This window comes from Oryx dammah, unplaced genomic scaffold, assembly GCF_014754425.2.
Source record: "Oryx dammah isolate SB20612 unplaced genomic scaffold, SCBI_Odam_1.1 HiC_scaffold_7, whole genome shotgun sequence".
In the NCBI taxonomy this organism is placed as follows: Eukaryota; Metazoa; Chordata; class Mammalia; order Artiodactyla; family Bovidae; genus Oryx; species Oryx dammah.
The window spans coordinates 18,432,026-18,454,208 of NW_024070191.1; the positions used below are offsets into that span (position 1 = coordinate 18,432,026).

A 22,183-nucleotide genomic window follows, 5' to 3' on the forward strand; every position below is an offset into this window, starting at 1 on the left:
ACTTTCCCTTGCTTCCAGACTATCTTTTCACATTGCAGGGTCAAGTCATTCATGTCATAGACAAGTGTTTGTTAGACATGTCCTGTGTGGCAGGTACAATGCCAGATGCTGATATTGTAGCCAGCACTAAGTCACACGTAGCCCCCTGCCTTCCCACAGCCCACGGTTTACCACGGAGTCAGGCAAAGACCATCAGACAGTCATGGTACGACATGGGCTAGGTGTCCAGGCAGCTCCCAGCAGGCGAGGCTGACTCCCCAGGTCTTCCACGAGAAGAGCCATGTCAACTGGGACCCCAGGATAGGAGGAATTAGCCAAGAAACAGAGTGTTCCAGGGAGAGAAAATAGCATGTGAAAGCCTGGAGGTAAGGGAAGCCTTGAAGGTGAGCTCCTTCAAGAAAATGAAAGAATTTTAACACATTGGAGCATGGACTGTGGAGGGGGAGCTGCCAGCAATGAGGTGGTGGTTATAGGGGTCCAGATGGAATGGGCCCTTTTACCAACCTTTGCGTGGGGCGCTATGCACTGTAATAGTAATAAATTGATTGGCAAAGCGTGCTGTCCAGTCCAGGATACAGTTCCCTCTGTTAAACAGACGCAAGGAATGAGTGTGAATGTGTCAGTTTTGGGTGACGTTGCAGGATGTCCAGAGTAGATGAAGATGGTAGCATCCCAGGAGGGCCCACACCTGCTAAGAGGGCCAAAGTGGTTCCAGTGACTTCACCAAAGCACCTGGTTCAGTGTAGCTCAGAATTTTGCCTCAACGTATTCATTTACATCTTATGAGTCAGCAGAGGGAAAGGAATCGTCTCTGTAGAAATATTCCTTGCCTCCAGTTCTGTTGGAATCTGGGTCTTCTGTGCAGCTGGAGATGAGATACTTGTACTCATTATTATGAAAAGTGCCAGTATGAACCTCAGAGCTGATATTCTCATTGACCCAAGTGAAGGCAATTCACTGCACTAAGAGAATTCTTTCTGCTGAGCTAGGAAGAGTAAAAGCAATTACTCTAAGCAAAGAGGGGAGGTGTGTATTTACACATACTCTGAGGAAAGGCAGGAGGAGTATTATTAAAACACAAGATATTTTCATTTACTTGAAGCCACACTAAAGAGAACCGTTTTGCCTAGGTATTTGGTAAGAGTGAGGCGGAACAGGATTAAGTGTTTAATTAGAATGAAAGTCATTGTAATGTTCTTATGTTTGGTGTTCACTTTTCAGACTGTCCAACAGAAACGCTTTTAAAACAGTTTTATTTATTTATTTTTGGCTGTGTGTGGTCTCTGTTGCTGCAAGGGCTTCTCATTGCTGAGGCTTCTCTTGTTGCAGAGCACGAGCTCTTGGGCCCTCTGGCTTCAGTACTCGCGGCATGTGGACTCTGAAGATGAGCTCAAGAGTTGTGGCGCACAGGGCTTAGTTGCTCTGCAGGACGTGGGATCTTCGTGGATCAGGGATCGAACCTGTGTTTCCTGCACTAGAAACATATTTACCACTGAACCACCAGGGAAGCCCCAGAAATGCTTTTCGATGCAGTTTGTTAAGGCAGCTTGACTTAGAAGGAGTTTATTTGTCTCACATAGCAAGAAGCAGCTCTTACCTTGCTCAGAGGCTCAGCAATGTCAGGATTAACACCTATGCTATTTTCTTAGCCTTTTTCTCATGAGTGTTGTCTCATGATCTCACAATGGCTGCCGCAGGCAGCAAAAACAACACCCAGAGAAGGGGCAGTGCCATATCACTCATGCTTACATCTCATTGGCTAAATCTCAGTCACATGGCTGTTTCTACCTGCAAAGGAAGCTGGGAAATTGAGTGTTTCACTTCTCCAATCTCTATAGTGCATGCAGGTAAAGAGAGATTAGAGAGAAGGCAAAACTAATTTCTCAAAAGCTAATACTGATAGCTTATAAATAAGGGCAGTATATCATTTAACAAGTTGAATCTTGCAACACACCTCATCGTTTCTTCTCTTTTAGGATATGAATTTTTTTTGGTAATGATCACCTAGTTTGTAGCTGTGTTAATTGGATACTTTCAATTTATTTTGTTGTTTGGACATAGAGGTTAATATTTGATTTTGCTCTCTTAAATGAATTAATTTTCAGTTATAGTACACTGAGAAAGAATGTTCTCAACGTTAAATGTGTTTTTATGTATTTAAAATGTGTTAATGAAAGATATATTTTATTAGGAACATATATGGTGGAACTCCCAGTCATGCATTAAGGTGATGCTAAATTTTAATTTCTCTCTGTTTCTCTCACACATTACAAAATATAGAAGCCAGTGAAAGCATTTTAGAAAGCTCCCATAAAATAACTGTATATATTTAGAATATTTTGTAAGAAATTAAAATATTCAGTCATTTGTATAATGCAAAAAGACATCAAAAGGATCAAATTCAAGAACAATAGAGGAGCGATATGGCCTTCCACCACCCCCTTTGTTATTGCTTCTGTGAATCCACAATTTTCTTTTCAGTTTCCTGGAAGGCAGCTTTGAAAAGTACACTGGCCTCATGCCACGTCGATAAGCATTTACTAAGAACTGGTTCTGTGAATGGCATTATGTTAAAAATGTCTTGGCATAGACTGACACTGAACTCTTTGATATGGTAGTCTTATAGCTTCAGCTCTGCTATGACATTAAAAGGTGCCCTTTCATAGTTATTGCGGTCTATTTAAGAGAGTGATGATATGCTAAATGAATTTTTACTCATAATAGGTAATAGTTTTGATAAGTCTTTAAAAGTTAGATGTTGAAAGAAAAAGATAAAGTTTTACCATGCCAAATTGTGCTTTAATGTGGTATCTGTTACATAAACACAGAAAATAAACCATACAGTATAGTTTGAAGTTGGATTCAGAATGGGAAGTAAAACAGGGTTTTTCATCTGGAAAAAATGGAAGAATGTGTCACGGGAAACATATATAGTAAATGCTTATTTAATTAGAAACATTGAAATATTTAGGTTGAGTTTTGGATAGTAGAGAATCACCCTATACATGAAATAATACAGATTATGGTACTTTTTATTAGCTCTAAAGCATGTTTCACAGCTAGTAATAGTGTTTTATTAATACTATCCACATTACTGTTTTCTTAGGTAAAAAGACAATAGGTGTGTTTTTAAATGTATCCAAAATTGGACATTATTTTTCTTATTTGGCTTAGGTGATACTTTGGATTATTTCAGTACCTGAGAAAGAAAGAAAGTGTAAATTGTTCAATCACGTCCGACTCTTTTGAGATCCCATGGACTGTAGCCCTCCAGGCTCCTCTGTCCATGGGGTTCTCCAGGCAAGAATACTGGAGTGAGTAGCCCTTCCCTTCTCCAGGGGAATCTTCTTGACCCAGGAATCAAACCTAAGGGCTTCTGCACTGTGGGCTATATTTTACCCTCCGGGCCACCAGGGAAGGCCTAGCACACGAGAGTCCTTTATAAAAGACATCAATTATGTAGCTCTGGGTAACATTAACACCAGTAAAGCTTCTTTTTGCGTGAGAGACTGGGCTTTTTCCTATTGTCCCTTGTTACTTGAATTTTAGACATCTCATGCTCAAATTATTTTTCCATAACTGGTTAATATTTTGAGAACAACATTCTCTTTTTATTTATTATTTACAGTATCTGTGCTGTGCTTAGTCGCTCAGTTGTGTCGGACTCTTTGCAACCCCATGGACTGTATGTAGCCCGCCAGGCTCCTCTATCCTTAGGGATTCTCCAGGCAAGAATACTGGAGTGGGTTGCCATGCCCTCCTCCAGAGGATCTTCCCAACCCAGGGATCAAACCCAGATCTCCCCCATGGCAGGCGAGTTGTTTACTATCTGAGCTACCAGGGAATCCCATTTGTGTTAGAGAAATTCCTAACGTTGAATGTTTTAATTGGCTATTCTAACTTTTGTTTCTACTGTCTATTAAAGGTAGTCTATCGTCTTTAATTCACAATAAGGAGATTTTTGACCCACTTTGGGGATTTATTTTCCCCACTCAGATCTTTTGTCTGCATGTCCCTTGTTTCAGCCCTGCTGCTCTGCTGGGGGCCCTGCTTGATGAAGAACATGTGATTGCACATGGCCGAGATGTTAGGGACACCGCCTGTGGCTGTGGAGCACTGACCCATGGGGTCTGGCCTCGCTGGCACAATGGTGACATCACCTAAGCTGGCTAGCTCACGGTGGAAAAGTCCAGAAAAGACAGTTTTTAAAAATCTAACAAGGTGCATGTGCTTGCAGTGGATACAGCAAGAAGGGCCATGTAGAGTTTTGTTTGTTCTTGTTTTGGAAATGGTTCTTTGTGGTGACAGAGTGTTATTCTTGGTGCCGTGTTCGTCCATGTGGTAAATTTAAAGGGACGTCTTGGCGTTTGCCGTCATCACTGAAATCAACAGCACAGCTCGGCTTTGTGATGCCTATGATGGCTCGCATTAATATTTTGGGTCATTTGCCTTAGTAACAAAGAGAAAGAGCCAGTCCCAGAGCTGCTATCCTGTGAAGTGACACCTCAGTCACATCTTTATCTTCCTTCTTGTGCTCTGAGGAGAGTGAAAGTGAAGGTTGCTCAGTAGTGTCCGACTGCTCTGCAAGCCCATGGAATTCTCCAGGCCAGGATACTGGAGTGGGTAGCTTTTCCCTTCTCCAGGGGATCTTCCCAACCCAGGGATCGAACCCAGGTCTCCCACATTGCAGGTAGATTTTTTACCAGCTGAGGCACCAGGGAAGCCCAAGAACACTGGAGTGGGTGGCCTATCCCTTCTCCAGTGGATCTGCCCGACCCAGGAATCAAACTGGGGTCTCCTGCATTGTAGGTGGTTTCTTTACCAACTGAGCTACCAAGGGAAGACCTATCCAGTTTGTGCGTATACATTGTAAACAAGTATACCAAGAGACGCTTGTTCCTTAAGTTGAGATAAAAATTCACATTTTCTTCCCCTACTATAAAATTCATGTTTCAGAAGAAATTTTTGCTTGTTAGATTATTTAAAATATTTTCACTTGGCATCTTTGGAATTTTTAATGTTATAGGTCTGAAATTTTACTACTTGCTGGTATTTGCATTATGCTCTTCTAGTCATGAAACAAATCCAGAAACTTAACATATTAAGGTGCACTTCTATTCTTTAGAAGCAAATTGATGGAAAATTAGTCAACAAATTGATGGAACTGATACATTCTTAAAAGTATTCCTGAAAAAAATGTAATGAGTTTCTGTTAACTTTTATTTACAGTTAGTAGTGCATTTTAAGAACATGAGAAATGTGTTTTTCTTTCCCTGCCAGCCACATGGAAAATGTTTAAGATCAAGTTTGGTTGGTTTTTCAGGCAAAGTTGTCTAAGCAATAATTATCCTGAAATAAGAGTATTTAATAGGAATATGCCTTCTATCCTGTAATCTACTTTTGAAATTAAAAAGTAAAACCACTTTACATATGATACATAGCACTGCAGCAGGTCCAACAGTCTAGTACTATAAAATTTTAATAGGTGTCTTAAGGTACTCCTCCCCATCTGCCTCCAAAAGAATTAGCTTGGGTAATTTTAAAAGTCTAAACACTGTGCTTTGTTGAGGTTGAAATGTTCCACTGTAAGCAAATGCCATACCTACCTAGAAGTAGAAAAATGCTATGTGTGGCTTCTAAATTATGATTACTAAGAACTCTTCTAGAGCAAACTCATAGTGAAAGGAATATTGAAAAGGTTTATATAAATTTAAGCTAATGACACTAATTTGTTTCTTAGTTTGTTTATTTAAATAATGGTTAGATGCCAGGAAGCAAGTGTCAGCAGCTTAACTATAATATGCATGTTGTTAGGCTTGAGGGCTTCTTCCACTCTTGTCAAGGCAGATGCTAACTTCCTCCTTTCATACAACACTGAGTAATGATTTCTTATAAAAGCTTGGTAAGACCGTCTAGATTTCTGTGGATCTGCAGTTCATCAAGCTGGGAGAGTGTGTGTTAATAGGCTTGCACTGCGTGTGCCATGTTTAGTCATGTCCGACTCTTTGTGACCCCATGGACCATGGCCCACCAGGCTCTTCTGTTCATGGGGATTCTCCAGGCCAGAATATTGGAGTGCGGTTGCTGTGCCCTCTTTCAGGGGATCTTCCCAACCCAGGGATCAAACCCAGGTCTTCCGCATTGCAGGCACATTCTTTACCATCTAAGCCACCAGGGAAGCCCTGGCTTGTATTAGGGGCAGCATTTGGGACAAGGGGAAGTAAAGAACTGATTTGCTCCTGGGGAAAACACCCCAGCTGACAAGTCCGTTTGGAAAGCCTTATGGGGCTGGTGAGGCTAGAATAGCATCTTTTTGGAGAATGAGGAGCAGAGTATTAGAGTGTAGGATGCCTGCCCACCGGGTCCCTCGGCCCTCTCTCTGATTCTCACATGCTGATCTGCTCCTCTGTGTGTTACTTCCTAGCTGGAAACTATGACTTATCCAGCACTCCTCTTGATCCAGCTGGTCGCTAAGGTGTCCTGCTCTGCCCTGTAAACACATTCGTCATTTCCTGCCGGTTCTCACTGCCCTGGCCCCGAGTCCCTCCCTGGCCCCGGGCCTCCCTTTGCTCACCCCCTCAGATCTTCCCCTTCCCCTGCGTCTCCAGACCCTTGCTCAGCACCGCTCTGGGTCTCCTACCAGAATAAGCCTTGTATGGCACTCCTGTCTGGCCCCTGTTTCTGCTTCCAGCCACATCCTCTTACTTTAATTTCACGAGTGCTTTGCTGTCAGCACCGAATGTCAGGACCTCCAGGGCTCCCATACTTCTCTGCCTTGGTGTTTTCTGCTCTCATATCTGTCTGCCTGACGTGCAAATGTCCATCCACACTGTGTCTCCAGCACCCTTTCTTGCTGGTCGCGAATCCAGGTGTTTCTCCCGCCTCGTCCTCTCCCTGCACTGTGTACATAATTCTCTTTCCTAATTATCATATGGCCATCGGCAGTGGCCTGTTTCTGTCTCTGTGGCGTAAAAGTCCCTTAAGGACAAGGACCAGCTTGCTAGAGGCACATCCAGCAGACATTTGCTGAATGCACAGGGGGGTCATCGTTTCAGAACTGGATGCTCCCTCTTATCAGAGCACATATTTCCAGGTAGTCCACATTGAAGACCTCGTTGTCATTGGAACTTCCCCCTCAGCATAAACTGCCATCCTCAACTGCTGAGCAAACACCGACAGAAAGAGCCTGTGGAGAGACAGGTGTCCCAGGAAGTGTTTTAGACGAGGAGATTCAGATTAAGGTAGAAAGACGGGAACCAGTTGTCTGGCCAAGCTGCTCGCCAAGCCTGTTAGCTCACTGCTTATGTTTTATTAACCCACAAGCCTTAGTTGTCAAGGCAGTAATGTAGCGGAAGGCACATCCCAGCCAGCGACTATCACCTTCGCAGACAGCTGTGTGTGAGTTAAACAGCAAGAGCTATCAGACACAAGGTGTCTTCGTGTATCTTTGTAGGGCCCCGCCCTCTTATACCTGCTTCCACCACCCCCAAGACACCAGGCAGGTCCACCTGTCCACAGCAAAGCCACACGGTAGATTTTGATAAACGTTTGGTGAGTAAATGAGTAATAAATCAATAGGTATATGAAACAAATGTTAGTTACTGAAGGCTACGTATAGTTTTTCATTCAAGTCAAGGCAACCTCTCCTCGTAGGTCTTGTCTCTTGCTTGATTTTAATATTCAGAAAGCCAGCAGATTCTGTCCATGGCTTGTTCTTGCCTTAGGATGGTTGTATCCTCAGCAGCTAGGTTAGTCCCTGTCTGAATGGTTAAGTCTTTCTCTCAGAAATAAGTGTTTTGCCTTGAGGGTGGGGGTCCATATGCCTGAGTGACAGAGCCTGAAACATGGGCCTGTTCTTCTTCCTTCAACTGTTTTCTTTAAGAGGACGATAAATAAGTTCTTTAGGCTGGTTTGAAATCTTATTACATTGAGATTTCTGAGTAGAAAAACAAAGAGAGTAAACAGTGTTATCCAGCTATTTCTCAAGTGAGCAAATATCCTGGACTCAGGACTTTGGTTTTCCTGATGGAGGTTTCAGTTTCACTGGAATGAAGTCCAGGAAGGTCTGATCAGACACACAGTGGTGATTATCTTGCCAACATGCATCTGAATCTATGTGAAAGTTAACATTTAGTTTTAAAATTTCTGAGTAAGTTGATTCTTTGCAATTAGATAGCCTGTTAATGGAGATAATAAACGAGATTTTTTTAGTTTTAAATAGCTGTATTATCAAAATGGTAACATGTTAATAAAGGGAACACAAGGGCAAAGTTTGGTTCATATTAAGCTAACTTGCTATAATAATGAATCCGGTAGGACTTAAGGGAAACTGTTGATTTTTGGCATTACAAAGTACTCTGTTTATGAGCACTGGGGCTTTGAGCATCATTGGAGATTTTTGCATTGTCTCTGATCTTCCGTTGGTCCAGGGGTGAGGAGGGAGGGAAGGATGCTTAAACTGGGTCATCAGCTGTCATGTAGTACAGCTGTGTCCTCAGGGAGCACAGTATATGGAGCGGAAGATTGAGGTCACAGCGTGCTTTTCCAGCTCTAGGTAGAGGGCAGTCTGTATGCTTATTTGCTCTTAGGCTAAAACTTGCAGATATGTAAATCTATTCTGAGAATTCACATTCAATAGAAGCTGCATTACTTAGATTTCTGCCCAGATTCCCCATGGAAAAACCATGGATTGACTATGTTTGCTTGATGGTTAAGTGTTAAAGATTGAAGCTCAGAATTCATTTTAACCACCTTTAAAAAATCCTACATTTAAATTTTGAGTAGGTAATATATTTGTTGTAGTTGTTTTAGTCACTAAGTCATGTCTGACTCTTTTTGTGACCCCATGGACTGTAGCCCGACCTCCTCTGTCCATGGGATTTTCCAGACAAGAATATTGGAGTGGGTCGCTATTTCCTCCTCCACGGGATCTTCCCAACCTAGGGATGGAATCTGAGTCTCCCACATTGTGGGCAGATTGGTTCAGTTCTGTCGTTCAGTCGTGTCAGACTCTTTGCGACCCCATGGACTGCAGCACGCCAGACTTCCCTGTCCATCACCAACTCCCAGAGCTTGCTCAGACTCATGTCCATCAAGTTGGTGATGACATCCAACCATCCCATCCTCTGTCGTCCCCTTCTCCTCCTGCCCTCAATCTTTCCCAGCATCAGGGTCTTTTCCAATGAGTCAGTTCTTCGCATCAGGTGGCCAACTATTGGAGCTTCAGCATCAGTCCTTCCAATGAATATTCAGGACTGTTTTCCCTTAGGATTGACTGGTTTGATCTCCTTGCAGTCCAAGGGATTCTAAAGCGTCTTCTCCAGCACCACAGTTCAAAAGCATCAATTCTTTGGTGCTCAGCTTTCTTTATAGTCCAACTCTCATATCCAACATCTACTACTGGAAAAACCATAGCTTTGACTAGATGGACATTAGTAGGCAAAGTAATGTCTCTACTTAATATACAGTCTAGGTTGGTCATAGCTTTCCTTTCAAGGAGAAAGGATCTTTTGATTTCATGGCTGCAGTCACCATCTGCAGTGATTTTGGAGCCCAGAAAAATAGTCTTTCACTGTTTCCATTGTTTCCCCATCTATTGGCTATGAAGTGATGGGACCGGATGCCAGGATCTTAGATTTTGGAATGCTGAGTTTCAAGCCAATTTTTTCACTCTCTTTTTTCACTTTTATCAAGAGGCTCTTTAGTTCCTCTTCACTTTCTGCCATAAGGGTGGTGTCATCTGTGTATCTGAGGTTACTGATATTTCTCCCAGCAATCTTGATTCCAGCTCGTGCTTCATCCAACCCAGAATTTCACATGATATACTCTGCATATAAGTTAAATAAGCAGGGTGACAATATACAGCCTTGATGTACCCCTTTCCCAATTTGGAACCAGTCTGTTGTTCCATGTCCACTTCTAACTGTTGCTTCTTGACCTGCATACAGATTTCTCAGGAGGCAGGTGAGATGGTCTGGTATTCCCATCTCATGAAGAATTTTCCACAGTTTGTTGTGATTGACACAGTCAAAGGCTTTGGCATAATCAATAAAGCAGAAGTAGATGTTTTTCTGAAACTCTCTTGCTTTTTCGATGATCCAGCGGATGTTGGCAATTTGATCTCTGGTTCCTCTTTTTTAAATCCAGTTTGAACATCTGGAAGTTCGCTGTTCATATACTATTGAAGTCTGGCTTGGAGAATTTTGAGCATTACTTTGCTGGTATGTGAGATGAGTGCAATCATGTGGTAGTTTGAACATTCTTTGGCAGATTCTTTACCACTGTGCCATTAGGGAAGCTCGCAATGTATTTACCTTGTGATTTAAAAGTATTTAAAAATGCACTGCTGCTGCTCCTGGTAAGTCCCTTCAGTCGTGTCCGACTCTGAGCGACCCCAGAGACGGCAGCCCACCAGGCTCCTGTCCCTGGGATTCTCCAGGCAAGAACACTGTAGTGGGTTGCCATTTCCTTCTCCAATGCAGGAAAGTGAAAAGTGAAACTGAAGTCGCTCAGTCCTGTCCGACTCCTAGCGACCCCATGGACTGCAGCCTACCAGGCTTTTCCATCCATGGGATTTTCCAGGCAAGAGTACTGGAGTGGGGTGCCACCTTTATATCAATCTGATTCCTATTGTCTTCTCTGAAAAGGTAAACATCGTTAGTACTTTTATATATATTATATGAAAGCCTTGTTATGAATTTATAAGCAAAAAAGTACATACCTCTTGATACAATGAGACCCATCACCTACATTGCTCTTGAGCATGTTTTTTTCATTTAACACAGAGAGCTTTCTATTTGTGTGTTACAGCTGTGATGTTCCATTGTATAACTGTACCAAACATTTATTTAAGCACACCTCTACTTATGGATGGGCTTCCCTAGTGGCTCAGATGGTAAAGAGTCCCCCTGCAATGTAGAAGACCTGGGTTCGATCCCTGCGTTGGGAAGATCCCCTGGAGGAGGACATGGCAACCAACTCCAGAATTCTTGCCTGGAGAGTCCCAAGGACAGAGGCACCTGATGGGCTACAGTCCATGGGGTTGCAAAGAATCGGACACGACTGATCAACTAAGCACAGCAAAGGATGGCAGGTTCTGCTTTATTTGGGCTTCCTCGGTGGCTCAGCTGGTAAAGAATCCGACTGCACTGTGGGAGGCCAGAGTTCAATCCCTGTGTAGAGAAAATCCCCCAGAGAAGGGAGCGGCCACCCACTCCAGTATTCTGGCCTGGTGAAATCCATGGACTATATGGTGCATGGGGTCACAGAGTCAGACACAACTGAGTGACTTTCACTTCACTTCACTCCTTATGGACATTGGGGCTGGTTTGGTTTTTTTTTTTAATCTTTTCTCTGCAAGCAAGTTTGCATTAAGACCCCTTACTAGGTGTCATTTTAACCTCATGTAGGATTCATAAGAGAATATATTCTCCCCTACTAGCTGTGACTCCAATAGTTTGTGCTAGGATGTGTTAGAGAAGCTTTATCAGCAGGTTTTATATTCTTAAACCTCCATCTGGGGTATGACACTATGCAGGCAGATATCATCAGAGTCATTTTAAATGTCTGAATGAGATTCTCCCTGGTACCATTGAAAACTGCATCATGATGTCCATGATAATTTCCAATGATTTCTATCACTTCCTGAGGCGGAGTGGGGTTTGAATTCTAGGTATGGTGTTTGGGATTTTCACGGCTGGACCTTTAGGAACCGTTGTTGGTATGCGAGGTTTCCTACTTTGTAATTCCAGTTCTACGGCCACTAAGAAAGCCTGAGAGAAAAAGAAGCTGGTACCTGGAGAACCTGAGTTTTCCTGAGGCAGGGGCTTACCTGCCCCCTGCCCCCGCCCCACCCCAATTCTCTAGTTAGATGGAGTTAGCACCCTGACCCTGAACTGCAGCTGAAGGTAAACAGGAACCAGGCAAAGCACAGATGAGAAAGCAGCTGAGACTTGCATGATTGGAATGCAATCACACTTGGACAGTTGATGTTTTCCAGGGGTGTTCAGTCACTAAGGCTTCCAGGCTTCTCTGCGTTTCGCTGTCTCTTGGAGTTTGCGCAAACTCATGTCCATTGAGTCGGTGATGCCACACAACCACCTCATCCTATGTCACCCCTGTCTCCTCCTGCCCTCAATCTTTCCCAGCATCACGATCTTTTCCAGGGTGTACCTCAGTAAAAACTACATAAGTTCATTTACAATGATTTTAGCAGTGTTCCAAATATAGTATCAAGTCCTAGAGAATTTTCTAAAATTTCAAAAACCAGATATGCCTTGACACAACTTAACAGTTCCAAAATGCAACAAATAGGATTTTCATAAGCACAAATGCCATTACTGTGTGTGTGTTCATTTCTGCTGTATAGCAAAGTGATGGAGTTACATATACATATATATGTATGTTCTTTTTCATAACAAATGCCATTTCGTTACCAAAAGCTAAAGCAACTGAAATATAATAAAGGGAATGTATAGATACCAACTCACTTGTGGATCTAAGCCATCTGAATTCAGCAACAAACTCAGGAGTGGCTTACACTGTTGCATGGCCAGATCTGGGGGGGGGGGGGAAACTATTAATAAATGTTGGTCGGGCCTGGGGAAAGGGGGTCAAAAAGTAGAAACTTGGAGTTATAAAATAAGTATGTCGTGGAGATGTACAGAATGGAGAGTAAAATTGGAAATGCTGTATTGCTTTTTTACAAGTTGCTAAGAGAGTATATCTTAAAAGTTCTCATCACAAGAAAAGAAATTTTATGTATGGTAACAGATGTTAACTAGATTTATTGTGATGATTGTTTTGCAATATATAAAAATATATTCAGATATATATGGTGAACCATGTTGTACACCTGAAACTAATATAATGTTATATGTCAGTTATATGGGGAAATATGTCAAATTAGATTTCAGATGGTAAAAAAAAAATTGTCTTGGGAATTTGAAGCCTTTAACAAAATTTAGCAAGGTAAAATAAAAAAAGATATTGTAATGGCTTCAGAAGCTTAATTCAACTCTTATTTTTTAAACACTTTTTCAAAATATTGACAGATGCTTAACACAATGTAAATATATTATTTCAAAATCTATGTCCATTGAGAAACACTAAAGTTAATCTCTTTGAACCAAGAAAAGATAAGTCGATCTCCCTGTGTTTGAAATAGTGTTAGAAATGGAATTAACCATTCAATGAAAAAACAGATAAATATAAAAGAAAGTATATACATATAACAAGGAATTTAGCCAAACAATGATACTAGGAAAATAATTTCTGTAAATTCTGTAGAGTTGTAAATTGAAAGTCTTGATAATCCAGTTAAAAATGTTTAGTTTCTCAAGGAGCCAAACATAAACATTAATACTTAGCTGCTGCCCAACTTTGGCATAAGAGATAATTTGAAGAACAAAAATTTTGGTGCTACAAAAAGAGTACCTATATTTTCATCCTGAGTATAAAAAACAGTGCTTAATAAATTAATTTATATTTCATATTTTTCCATAGAAGTAACTTATTAGCATAGGACTTGTTAATACTAAAATTCCCCCTAGAAACTAAGTAGACAAGCAACTTAATGTTTTCTCCAAAAATGTTAATATAAAAGCTTCATTCCTTGATTTTATAAATAATTATAACTTAATGGTTTAAGAACTGATATTGTATTACATAATAAAATTGATTAGCATAGAAATCCTAGAAACAGAATGAAATGTTGAAGATTTAAGAAATGGTAACATCAGAGCAGTAAATTATAAATGAATACATATTTCAGTCAGTGCTGGGAAGATATATGCTATGATATCAGTCAGGAAAGTGAACCTGTATCTACATATGTTGCAGTGGAAGTTCTGGATGGTCAAGGATTAAAAGAAGTTTTTTGCTCTTCTGTTTGTTTGTATAAAAGTGTATAAAACAGGATATAAAAGGTAGGTATTTACCAGTATATAGGTTTATTGAAATGAAGTTAGCAGATAATGGGCTTGGATGAATTAAGTAACATTTTGTTAAGATTCCTGCATAAATGTTTATATTTAGTTATGCAACAATATTACATCCACAGTCCATCTCCACTTTCCAGAATGGGTGGGAACAGAAGCCTAGGTTCTTGTCTTGGAGTCCGCCCTATAGACGCTGCCTACGCCCAGGTTAGGCCCTTCACATCCTTGAACTTTGCTTTGCTATAGAGGGCCACTGAGAAGATTTATTAACTGTTTTTTTAATTATTATTTATTTATTTTAATTGGAGGCTAATTACTTTACAATATTGTAGTGCTTTTTGCCATACATTGACATGAATCCGCCATGGGTGTACATGTGTTCCCCATCCTGAACCCCCCTCCCACCTCCCTCCCCATCCCATCCCTCAGGGTCCTCCCAGTGCACCAGCCCTGAGCACCCTGTCTCATGCATCGAACCTGGACTGGCGATCTGTTTCACATATGATAATATACATGTTTCAATGCTATTCTCTCGAATCATCCCACCCTTGCCTTCTCCCACAGAGAAAAAAACAAAACAGTGGGGGGAAAAAAAATCTGAAACAACTACAGCAAAATTTGAACATATATTTCATCTCAATTATAGATAAAATTGCTTATTTTATGTGTACTTTTTCTTATATTTGAAATGTTTTATCTTTCAAAATAAGTAAATAATGATTGTCAGAAATAATGCTTGTCTAAAAGAAAAAAAACTGGCTGCACTGGGTCTTAGTTGCAGTCTGTGGGATCTTGGATATGTAAATTGAAGGTTCTGCCCAGGGATGGAACCTGGGTCCCCCACATTGGGAACCTGGAGTCTTAGCTACTAGACCACCTGGGAAGTCTAAGTATTTTAAAAACACAATATTTTAGTCATTTTAGAAGTGAGAATTATCAAGTGTTAATACAAATACGAGTTGTTTAACCATGGAAAGCTACCATAGAAAAGGAGAGCCCTTTTCCTGTTAGTTTATTTAACTTAAAGAATATTGGATGTATTTTCCCACTGGTTTTTGGGACATGAATACTGAGGTTTCTTTATTTTCCTTCTAGAAATCACTGTTTTCTTCCTTCTAAAAAATTAGAGAAAGTAGTTACCATCTATAAAATGGTCTCAGGTTTGTCACTACAGGCTGTAGACACTGTAGGGAATGCCTGTGAGAATAAAGAAATATTTATTTTTTTTAGTTTCTTATTACTTTATTTTTTCAGATTTACATCTGATTATTTAGACTACTCATTTTAAGAAGTTAAGTAGTTTGCTTTCCTCTTTTTCCAATTCTGTTTGATGTTTAAAGTGGCCGAGACATTTGGAATGGTTCCAAGATGGAACAGTTTTTCTGTATAAAATAGAGAGATTCCCAGGGCCCTGTGACAGAAAGTGAGCAGTCACTTAGCATCTTAGATGGATTTGGAGTATTAGCATGTGATTCTTAAAAAAAATTTTTTTTCAAACCATATTACTGCTTGAAGGGGGAAAAAGAAACAACAAAGCTTGTATTTGATAGAAAACAGAATAGTATAGTCAAGAGTATTATACTCAGGGTTTCCCTGGTGGCTGAGTGGTAAAGAATCCGCCTGGCCAGTGAAGGACACAGGTTTGATCCCTGGTCCGGGAAGATCCCACTTGCCACGCAGCAACTAAGCCGGTGCGCCACAACTACTGAGCCTGTGCTCTGGTGCCAGTGCTCGGCCACAGAAGAAGCCACCGCAGTGAGAAGCCTGCCAGCACAACAAAGACCCAACATAGCCCAAAGTAAAAGTAAATAAAGGTATTTTATGAAGCGTATAAAACTCTCAGTGAATCATTTTGCTGTACACCTGAAACTAACACACATCGTAAATCAACTACAGTTTAAAATAAAGTAAAAAAAAAAAATCTTTTTTTAAAGTATAGTATTCTTGGCAGTGAATTTAAAGATCAGGGGTTAAATGTGACTAGATTTTCACTGTATATGTGGTGATTTATCAGGGATTAGGAAATGACTCATGTACAGTATAAATCTTGGGAATGCACCAGGCCATCAGCAGGGAAAGGAGAGGAAGTTGATAGGAAACGTATAGGAAGAGGGAAAGGCATTAACAGTTCAGTCATTTGTGTGTGTGTGTTTGTGTGTGTGTGTTTTCAGCCAGCCTGAATCAGAGCCTCCAGTCAGGGTACTTGTCACAGCAGATTTCTGTACCACTTTACCTGGAAAATTAGAAACCATGAAGTCAGCATTATTTTTCACACAGTTTTCATATTTCTGGATTGGTCAATCCATCTGCCTTATACCCCTCATTCTCTGCCGCGTATACATCCTTAAAGTCAGAACTAAAGCCGCCGTCTGTGGTTCTAGTTCCAGACATACAGATATCCGATTAATCCCCGTTCTCATCCATTTGCTTTTCTTTATAAACATAACTGAAGCACTCTTCTGTGGCTGCTCTAGTGTTTAGAGAACCCAGATGGTGTTGCTTAGGAAAATGAAGGTCACGTGTTTTCCTACCTATATCCGTTCCTTTTGCAGTTGAAAAGGGCAGACAGAAGAGTCCCCGAAGTCTGTGCATCCAGACCCAGACGTCCCCAGATGTGCTGTCCTCTGAAAAAGCACTTGAGTTGGCTCAGTATAAAAGCAAATGTACGAAGCAAAGTGGAGTTATCCTGCAGCTCAAGCAGCTTCTTTCCCTGGGCAACACCAAGTTTGAGGCATTAACAGTTGTGGCTCAGCACCTGCTGTCTCAGGTAAGGACACAGACCCTCTAAACAGCCTTCTCACTAAGGTGGGGGCGGGGAGGGTGGACAGGATGTGCAATGCGCATGCTCCTATCTTGTGCATATCTTTAAGTGAGTGATCAGTAAGATTGGGGCTTCCCAGGTGGTGCTGGTGAAGAACCTGCCTATTTGCAGGAGACATAAAGAGACTGGGGTTCAGTCCCAGGGTCAGGAAGATGCTCTGGAGAAGGGCATGGCAACCCACTCCAGTATTTTTGCCTGAAGAATCGCATGGACAGAGGAGCCTGGCGGGCTATAGTCCACGGGGTCGCAAAGAGTTGGACATGACTGAAGCAACTTAGTATGCAGCCAATTATGCTCTTGCCAACTCACCTGATACCTAGAGTCACTGTAGAGTCTAGATTTCTGGAAATCTGGGCTTGAAACATTTCTGAGCTCTTCTCCTTCTCCTCTGGAGTTTCTTAGCCCCACAACAGTGAAAATATAATTGCCTGTTCAACTACTATACACCTCTAGACTATATTAGCACTGCCGATAAAAAAATTCATCAGCCGATCTAAGAAAGAAATAGAAAATTGTACTTGAGCCAAACTGAGGATTTTAACCTGGAAAGAGCTTCTCGGAAAGGTCGGAGAACTGTTCCACACCTTGGAAGTCGTGTGCATGTTTTTTGAGACATCCTTGACAGTTTACACAATCCAGGTCTGCAGGAACAAAGTGGTAGGTCATGTGAGCCCTCACAGGCTCTCAGGGAATGTTATCTTTGAGGAGTTGTCTTGCTGACACTAGAACGGTGCTCTTTATAACGGCTGAGCAGGGATTTCTGCTGATGGGGGAGGTCTGGCCGAAGCATAACGCAGCATAACGCAATACACAGTGGAGCAAGAGAGAAGGCCAAAGGACCGAGAACATTTTATGTTTAAACTTTTCTTGTCTTGCCATACAACAGGGCTTTTATTTCACAGCATTAACTTTTTTTTTTTCACGTCACGTTTTATCGAACTATGTGTAGCTTTCCATATCACACAGGGAGCTTAATAGTTTGAAAATGAGAATGATTATGGGTCAAATTTTTGAGATAACTCTCAGTGTTGGTCCAAGGATTCTTCAGAGTTTTCATCCATTCCTAAGATAGTGTGTCGTACAACAAACATGAAACAGATTTTCTTTGCTTGCTGACTCTTCCCCTGATACAAGGATGTCAGTTCAGGAGCTAGTTAAAATTCACTGAGAAAACCAAGTTTCTATGAACACATGCTACTGGCGTAGCAACAGAAAGTTAATTATTTAAGGGGAAATACTGGGATGAGAATGTAACTTGAGCTCTCTAGGTATCTTTAAATCACTGTTTTAAAGACAAAGGTTCATGACATCTCAGGAGGAAACCTGTTCAGTTTGCCTGTTCTGTAGTTCAGTTCAGTCCAACAAACCGACACTCACTCCTTAGGCTACTCTGATGTGATCGCCTGTCTGGGGCAGGGGAGACAGAGGTGAATGAGACCTGTTCTGTGCCTTTGACAAGCTTCCAGGCTAGTAGACAGTTTAGATCAGTATTTAGTGAACATTTTACAGCTTTGTTCAAATATATATATATATATATTTTTTTTTTTTTTGAGGGATTTCCATGGTGGTCCAGTGGTTAAGACAGTGCTTCCAATGTAGGGGCATGGGTTTGATCCCTCGTCGGGGAACTAAGATCCCACAGTGTAGCCTATGTAGATATATATATATACACACACATATACATGTATGTATATATATACCCATACACATATATAGATATATATACGTACATATATGTATTTATAGATATATATCTCTCTACATGTACTCTGTGTGTGTGTGTATATATATATATACATACACATCTTTTTTTGAGACAGAGATGTAGACATTTCTCTAGTTTTAAATTACAGTAGCATACAGTATTTTTCTGGGTTTTGGTGTGTGTGTCTAAATATTTGTTTGCACAGATTTATCCCATTAGAGTTGTCCTTCAGGAACATTGTGCCGCTGATTTAAACAATAAAATGTTACACAAGTAGAATAATGTATCTGGACCCACTAAAATGTAATGTGAGTAATTAAGATGGGAAATTGCCTTTGTGGTAAATACAGAATGATTAGACACTGAGAACATATCTATGTGTTTCATTTCTAAGTGTCTTTTAAAAAATTTAAAACAATGCTTTCAGGTATTTCATAAATACTCTTTTAAAAAAACAGCTTAGGCTTATATTCTATATGTCTATCAGTTGCCTTCCTGTGAGCTCAAAAGAGTAGATATTTTAGTCATTATTATAAGATTTGGGAACAGAGCTAAATTCTTTCTCAAGGCAACTTAGCAAGGCAGTAATAGGCACACACTAGAAGAAAAATCCTATTGTTTCCCTTCTGTGATACCCATGGCATTTAGCTACTATAGTACTTCACATATTTCTTATCATGCTGACAAAACCTCTGTGGTATAATCAAGACATATGATAGTTTTCTCTTGGTGGAAGAAGAAACAGTTCTAAGAACTGAATAAGCTGTTCAAAATTTGTATACATTGTAACCAGTGATGGGAGAGCATGAATTCTGATTTCTGGTTCTATGCACTTTTTACTTTACTGCTCAATATTTTATACTATTAGACAAAAAGTTTTAAATGTATAGGTTAAATTCTATTTCATCTAATGGAAATCTGTTATTGTTATTAGAATCTTGACTTAACAGTACCACATGATTTTGAGTTAAAACTCATTTATCTTCAGTACTTTTGTTTTTCTTTATTAAGTAAGAAAGGAATTTGAGAGTTGGTTTATATAACCAAGTAAACTAAATTGCAAAGCACATAATTATTAAGTGTAGGGAACAATTTGTCTATGTAGAGATAAGCCAATTATTTACTTTACTATATCCAGCCTAACAACCCCACGTTCAACTCTTCTGGCACCTTTGTCTCCCACATGAAAGCAATCAAGTCTGATGAGTTAGTTCTCATCCCGCTGTGTTTCTCCCCTTCCTTCATCCTCTCTTTTCCATTTCTACTGATGCCAACCTTGTTCAAACCCTGGATAAACTATCTTCTAGATTATGATAATAACTTGTTAACCAGTCTTCAGGCTTGCACTCTTTCCCCTATAATCCATCTCAAGCAATGCTAGTAGATTGATTTTTCCAAAGCACTCCTTCAGTGCCTCTCCATTGACTGTATGGCTGACCTGCCCGATATGGTAGCCACTAGCTTGAAGACACCACTGAGCATTTGAATCATGTTATTGTTGTTCAGTTGCTAAATCATGTTTGAAACCCCATGGACTGCACCACGCCAGGCCCCTCTGTCCTCCACTATCACCTGGAGTTTGCTCAAATTCGTGTCCATAGAGTCAGTGATGCTATCTAACCATCTCATCCTCTGCTGCCCCTTCTTGTTTTGCCCTCAATCTTTTCCCAGCATCAGGGTCTTTTCCAAAGAGTCAGCTCTTTGCATCAGGTGGCCAAAATATTGGAGCTTCAGCTTCAGCATCAGTCCTTCCAATGAATACTCAGGGGTGATTTCTTTTAGGATTGACTGATTTGGTCTTGTTTGATTTGAAGTGTAGCCTGGCTGAACTGAGATACGCAGTCAGTGTAAAATATACCTGGATTTTGAAGACGATATGAAATATCTCATTAATTTTTCTATTGACTGTATGTTGAATTGATAATTTGGATATACTGCATTAAATAAAATATATCATCAAATTAGTTTAACTTTTAAACTTAAAAAATGTGGCTACTAGGAAATTAAAACTACCTCCATGGCTCACATACTTCTTTTGAATGACTCCCGTATGTAACAGGGAATATAAAATTCTCTCTCTAATTTGGTAGAAGCTGCCCATTTCAATCCTCCCCTCACTGCCTGTGTGCTCCAGCTTTCTGCCATACGGGTGGTGTCATCTGCATATCTGAGGTTATTGATATTTCTCCCGGCAATCTGGATTCCAGCTTGTGCTTCTTCCAGCCCAGCGTTTCTCATGATGTACTCTGCATATAAGTTAAATAAGCAGGGTGACAATATACAGCCTTAATGAAGAAGGTAAAGGAGAAACAGGAAGGGTTTAACATTTGTTGAGTATTTACTAAGAGCCAGACATTCTCACTCATTAATAAGATCCTCTCCAAAAACACAAGTTGGAGTTTATAAATAAGAAAATTGAGCCATAGAACTGTTAAGTAATTTGACTATCATCAGATAGCTGATAAGAGAAGGACCAGGACTTGAACCAAAGGCTAGGTCACTATGAACTCAAAATCCCCTACGAGGATTTCCCTGGTGGTCCTGTGGCTAAGACTCTGAGCTACCGATGCAGGGGGACTGGTATACTGAAGCTGAAGTTCCAATACTTTAGCCACCTGATGCAAATGGTCAGAGAACTAGATTCTGTGTGCCTCAACTAAGACCCAGCACAGCCAAACAAATAAGTAGTTTTTTTTTTTTTTTAAGAGAGAAAGCTATGTCCATCACCTTATTCAAATCCTCTACTAACTTCCTGCCGCTTTTCATCCTTTGTTTAATATCTTTAGTGGGTTACCACCCTTCTCTCTAATACCTATGTGTTCAGATCTTTCTTGCAGTAGCATCCCATTGCTACCTGGATTTTACTTTACATGGATTTGTTATACAAATTGCCAAAGTTAAAAATGCAAATTCAATAATGAGGCCGTCCTGCTTTCTGCGCCCCTCCGTGAGCAAAGGCACAGGAGCACCTGTGAGGTGGACGACAGGAGTCTCCCTCACCTGTGCTCCTAGTCCCTCTGTGCCGCACGTGGCATGCCCCTGCCACGCTCCATGTGGTCCTAGCGTTTGAAGATACTTTCCTCCGACATGACTTGGCCCCTAAACACAAGCCAAACATTCTGTCAGTTGCTCAGCTGCAAAAAGATTAGGTCCAGTACCAGAGAAAACATTTCACTGGTCGGGCACCCTGAGAGATGCTTTCATCCACAGCAGGGCAGACTCAGTGAGCTTCATGGCTCCCTGGACTGTCTGTGAATTTCATCTTACCTCCAATTTTTTAAGTTCCTAATGCCCATAGCCAGGCTTCAGCAATATGTGAACTGTGAACTTCCAGATGTTCAAGCTGGTTTTAGAAAAGGCAGAGGAACCAGAGATCAAATTGCCAACATCTGCTGGATCATTGAAAAAGCAAGAGAACTCCAGAAAAACATCTATTTCTGCTTTATTGACTATGCCAAAGCCTTTGACTGTGTGGATCACAGTAAACTGTGGAAAATTCTGAAAGAGATGGGAATATCAGACCACCTGACCTGCCTCTTGAGAAACCTATATGCAGGTCAGAAAGCAACAGTTAGAACTGGACATGGAACAACAGACTGGTTCCAAATAGGAAAAGGAGTCCGTCAAGGCTGTATATTGTCACCATGCTTATTTAACCTCTATGCAGAGTACATCATGAGAAACGCTGGGCTAGAAGAAGCACAAGCTGGAATCAAGATT

At 40.8% G+C, this 22,183-nt stretch overlaps 1 protein-coding gene and 1 non-coding gene across 5 annotated transcripts in view; one reads left to right on the top strand and one right to left on the bottom strand.

The window, feature by feature from the left end:
* MTUS1 (microtubule associated scaffold protein 1) overlaps nt 1-22,183 on the top strand; it is a 184,439-nt gene that overhangs the window by 123,967 nt on the left and 38,289 nt on the right. For all 4 annotated transcript variants that reach the window (XM_040243143.1, XM_040243144.1, XM_040243145.1 and 1 more), the window contains one exon: nt 16,490-16,704. In XM_040243143.1, the coding sequence (XP_040099077.1) occupies nt 16,490-16,704 (215 nt within the window). The remainder of the gene's footprint in view (nt 1-16,489; nt 16,705-22,183) is intronic.
* Nucleotides 5,752-5,875, bottom strand: LOC120865927. The gene has a single exon (XR_005721566.1). It is a non-coding gene; the product is annotated as a U6atac minor spliceosomal RNA (small nuclear RNA).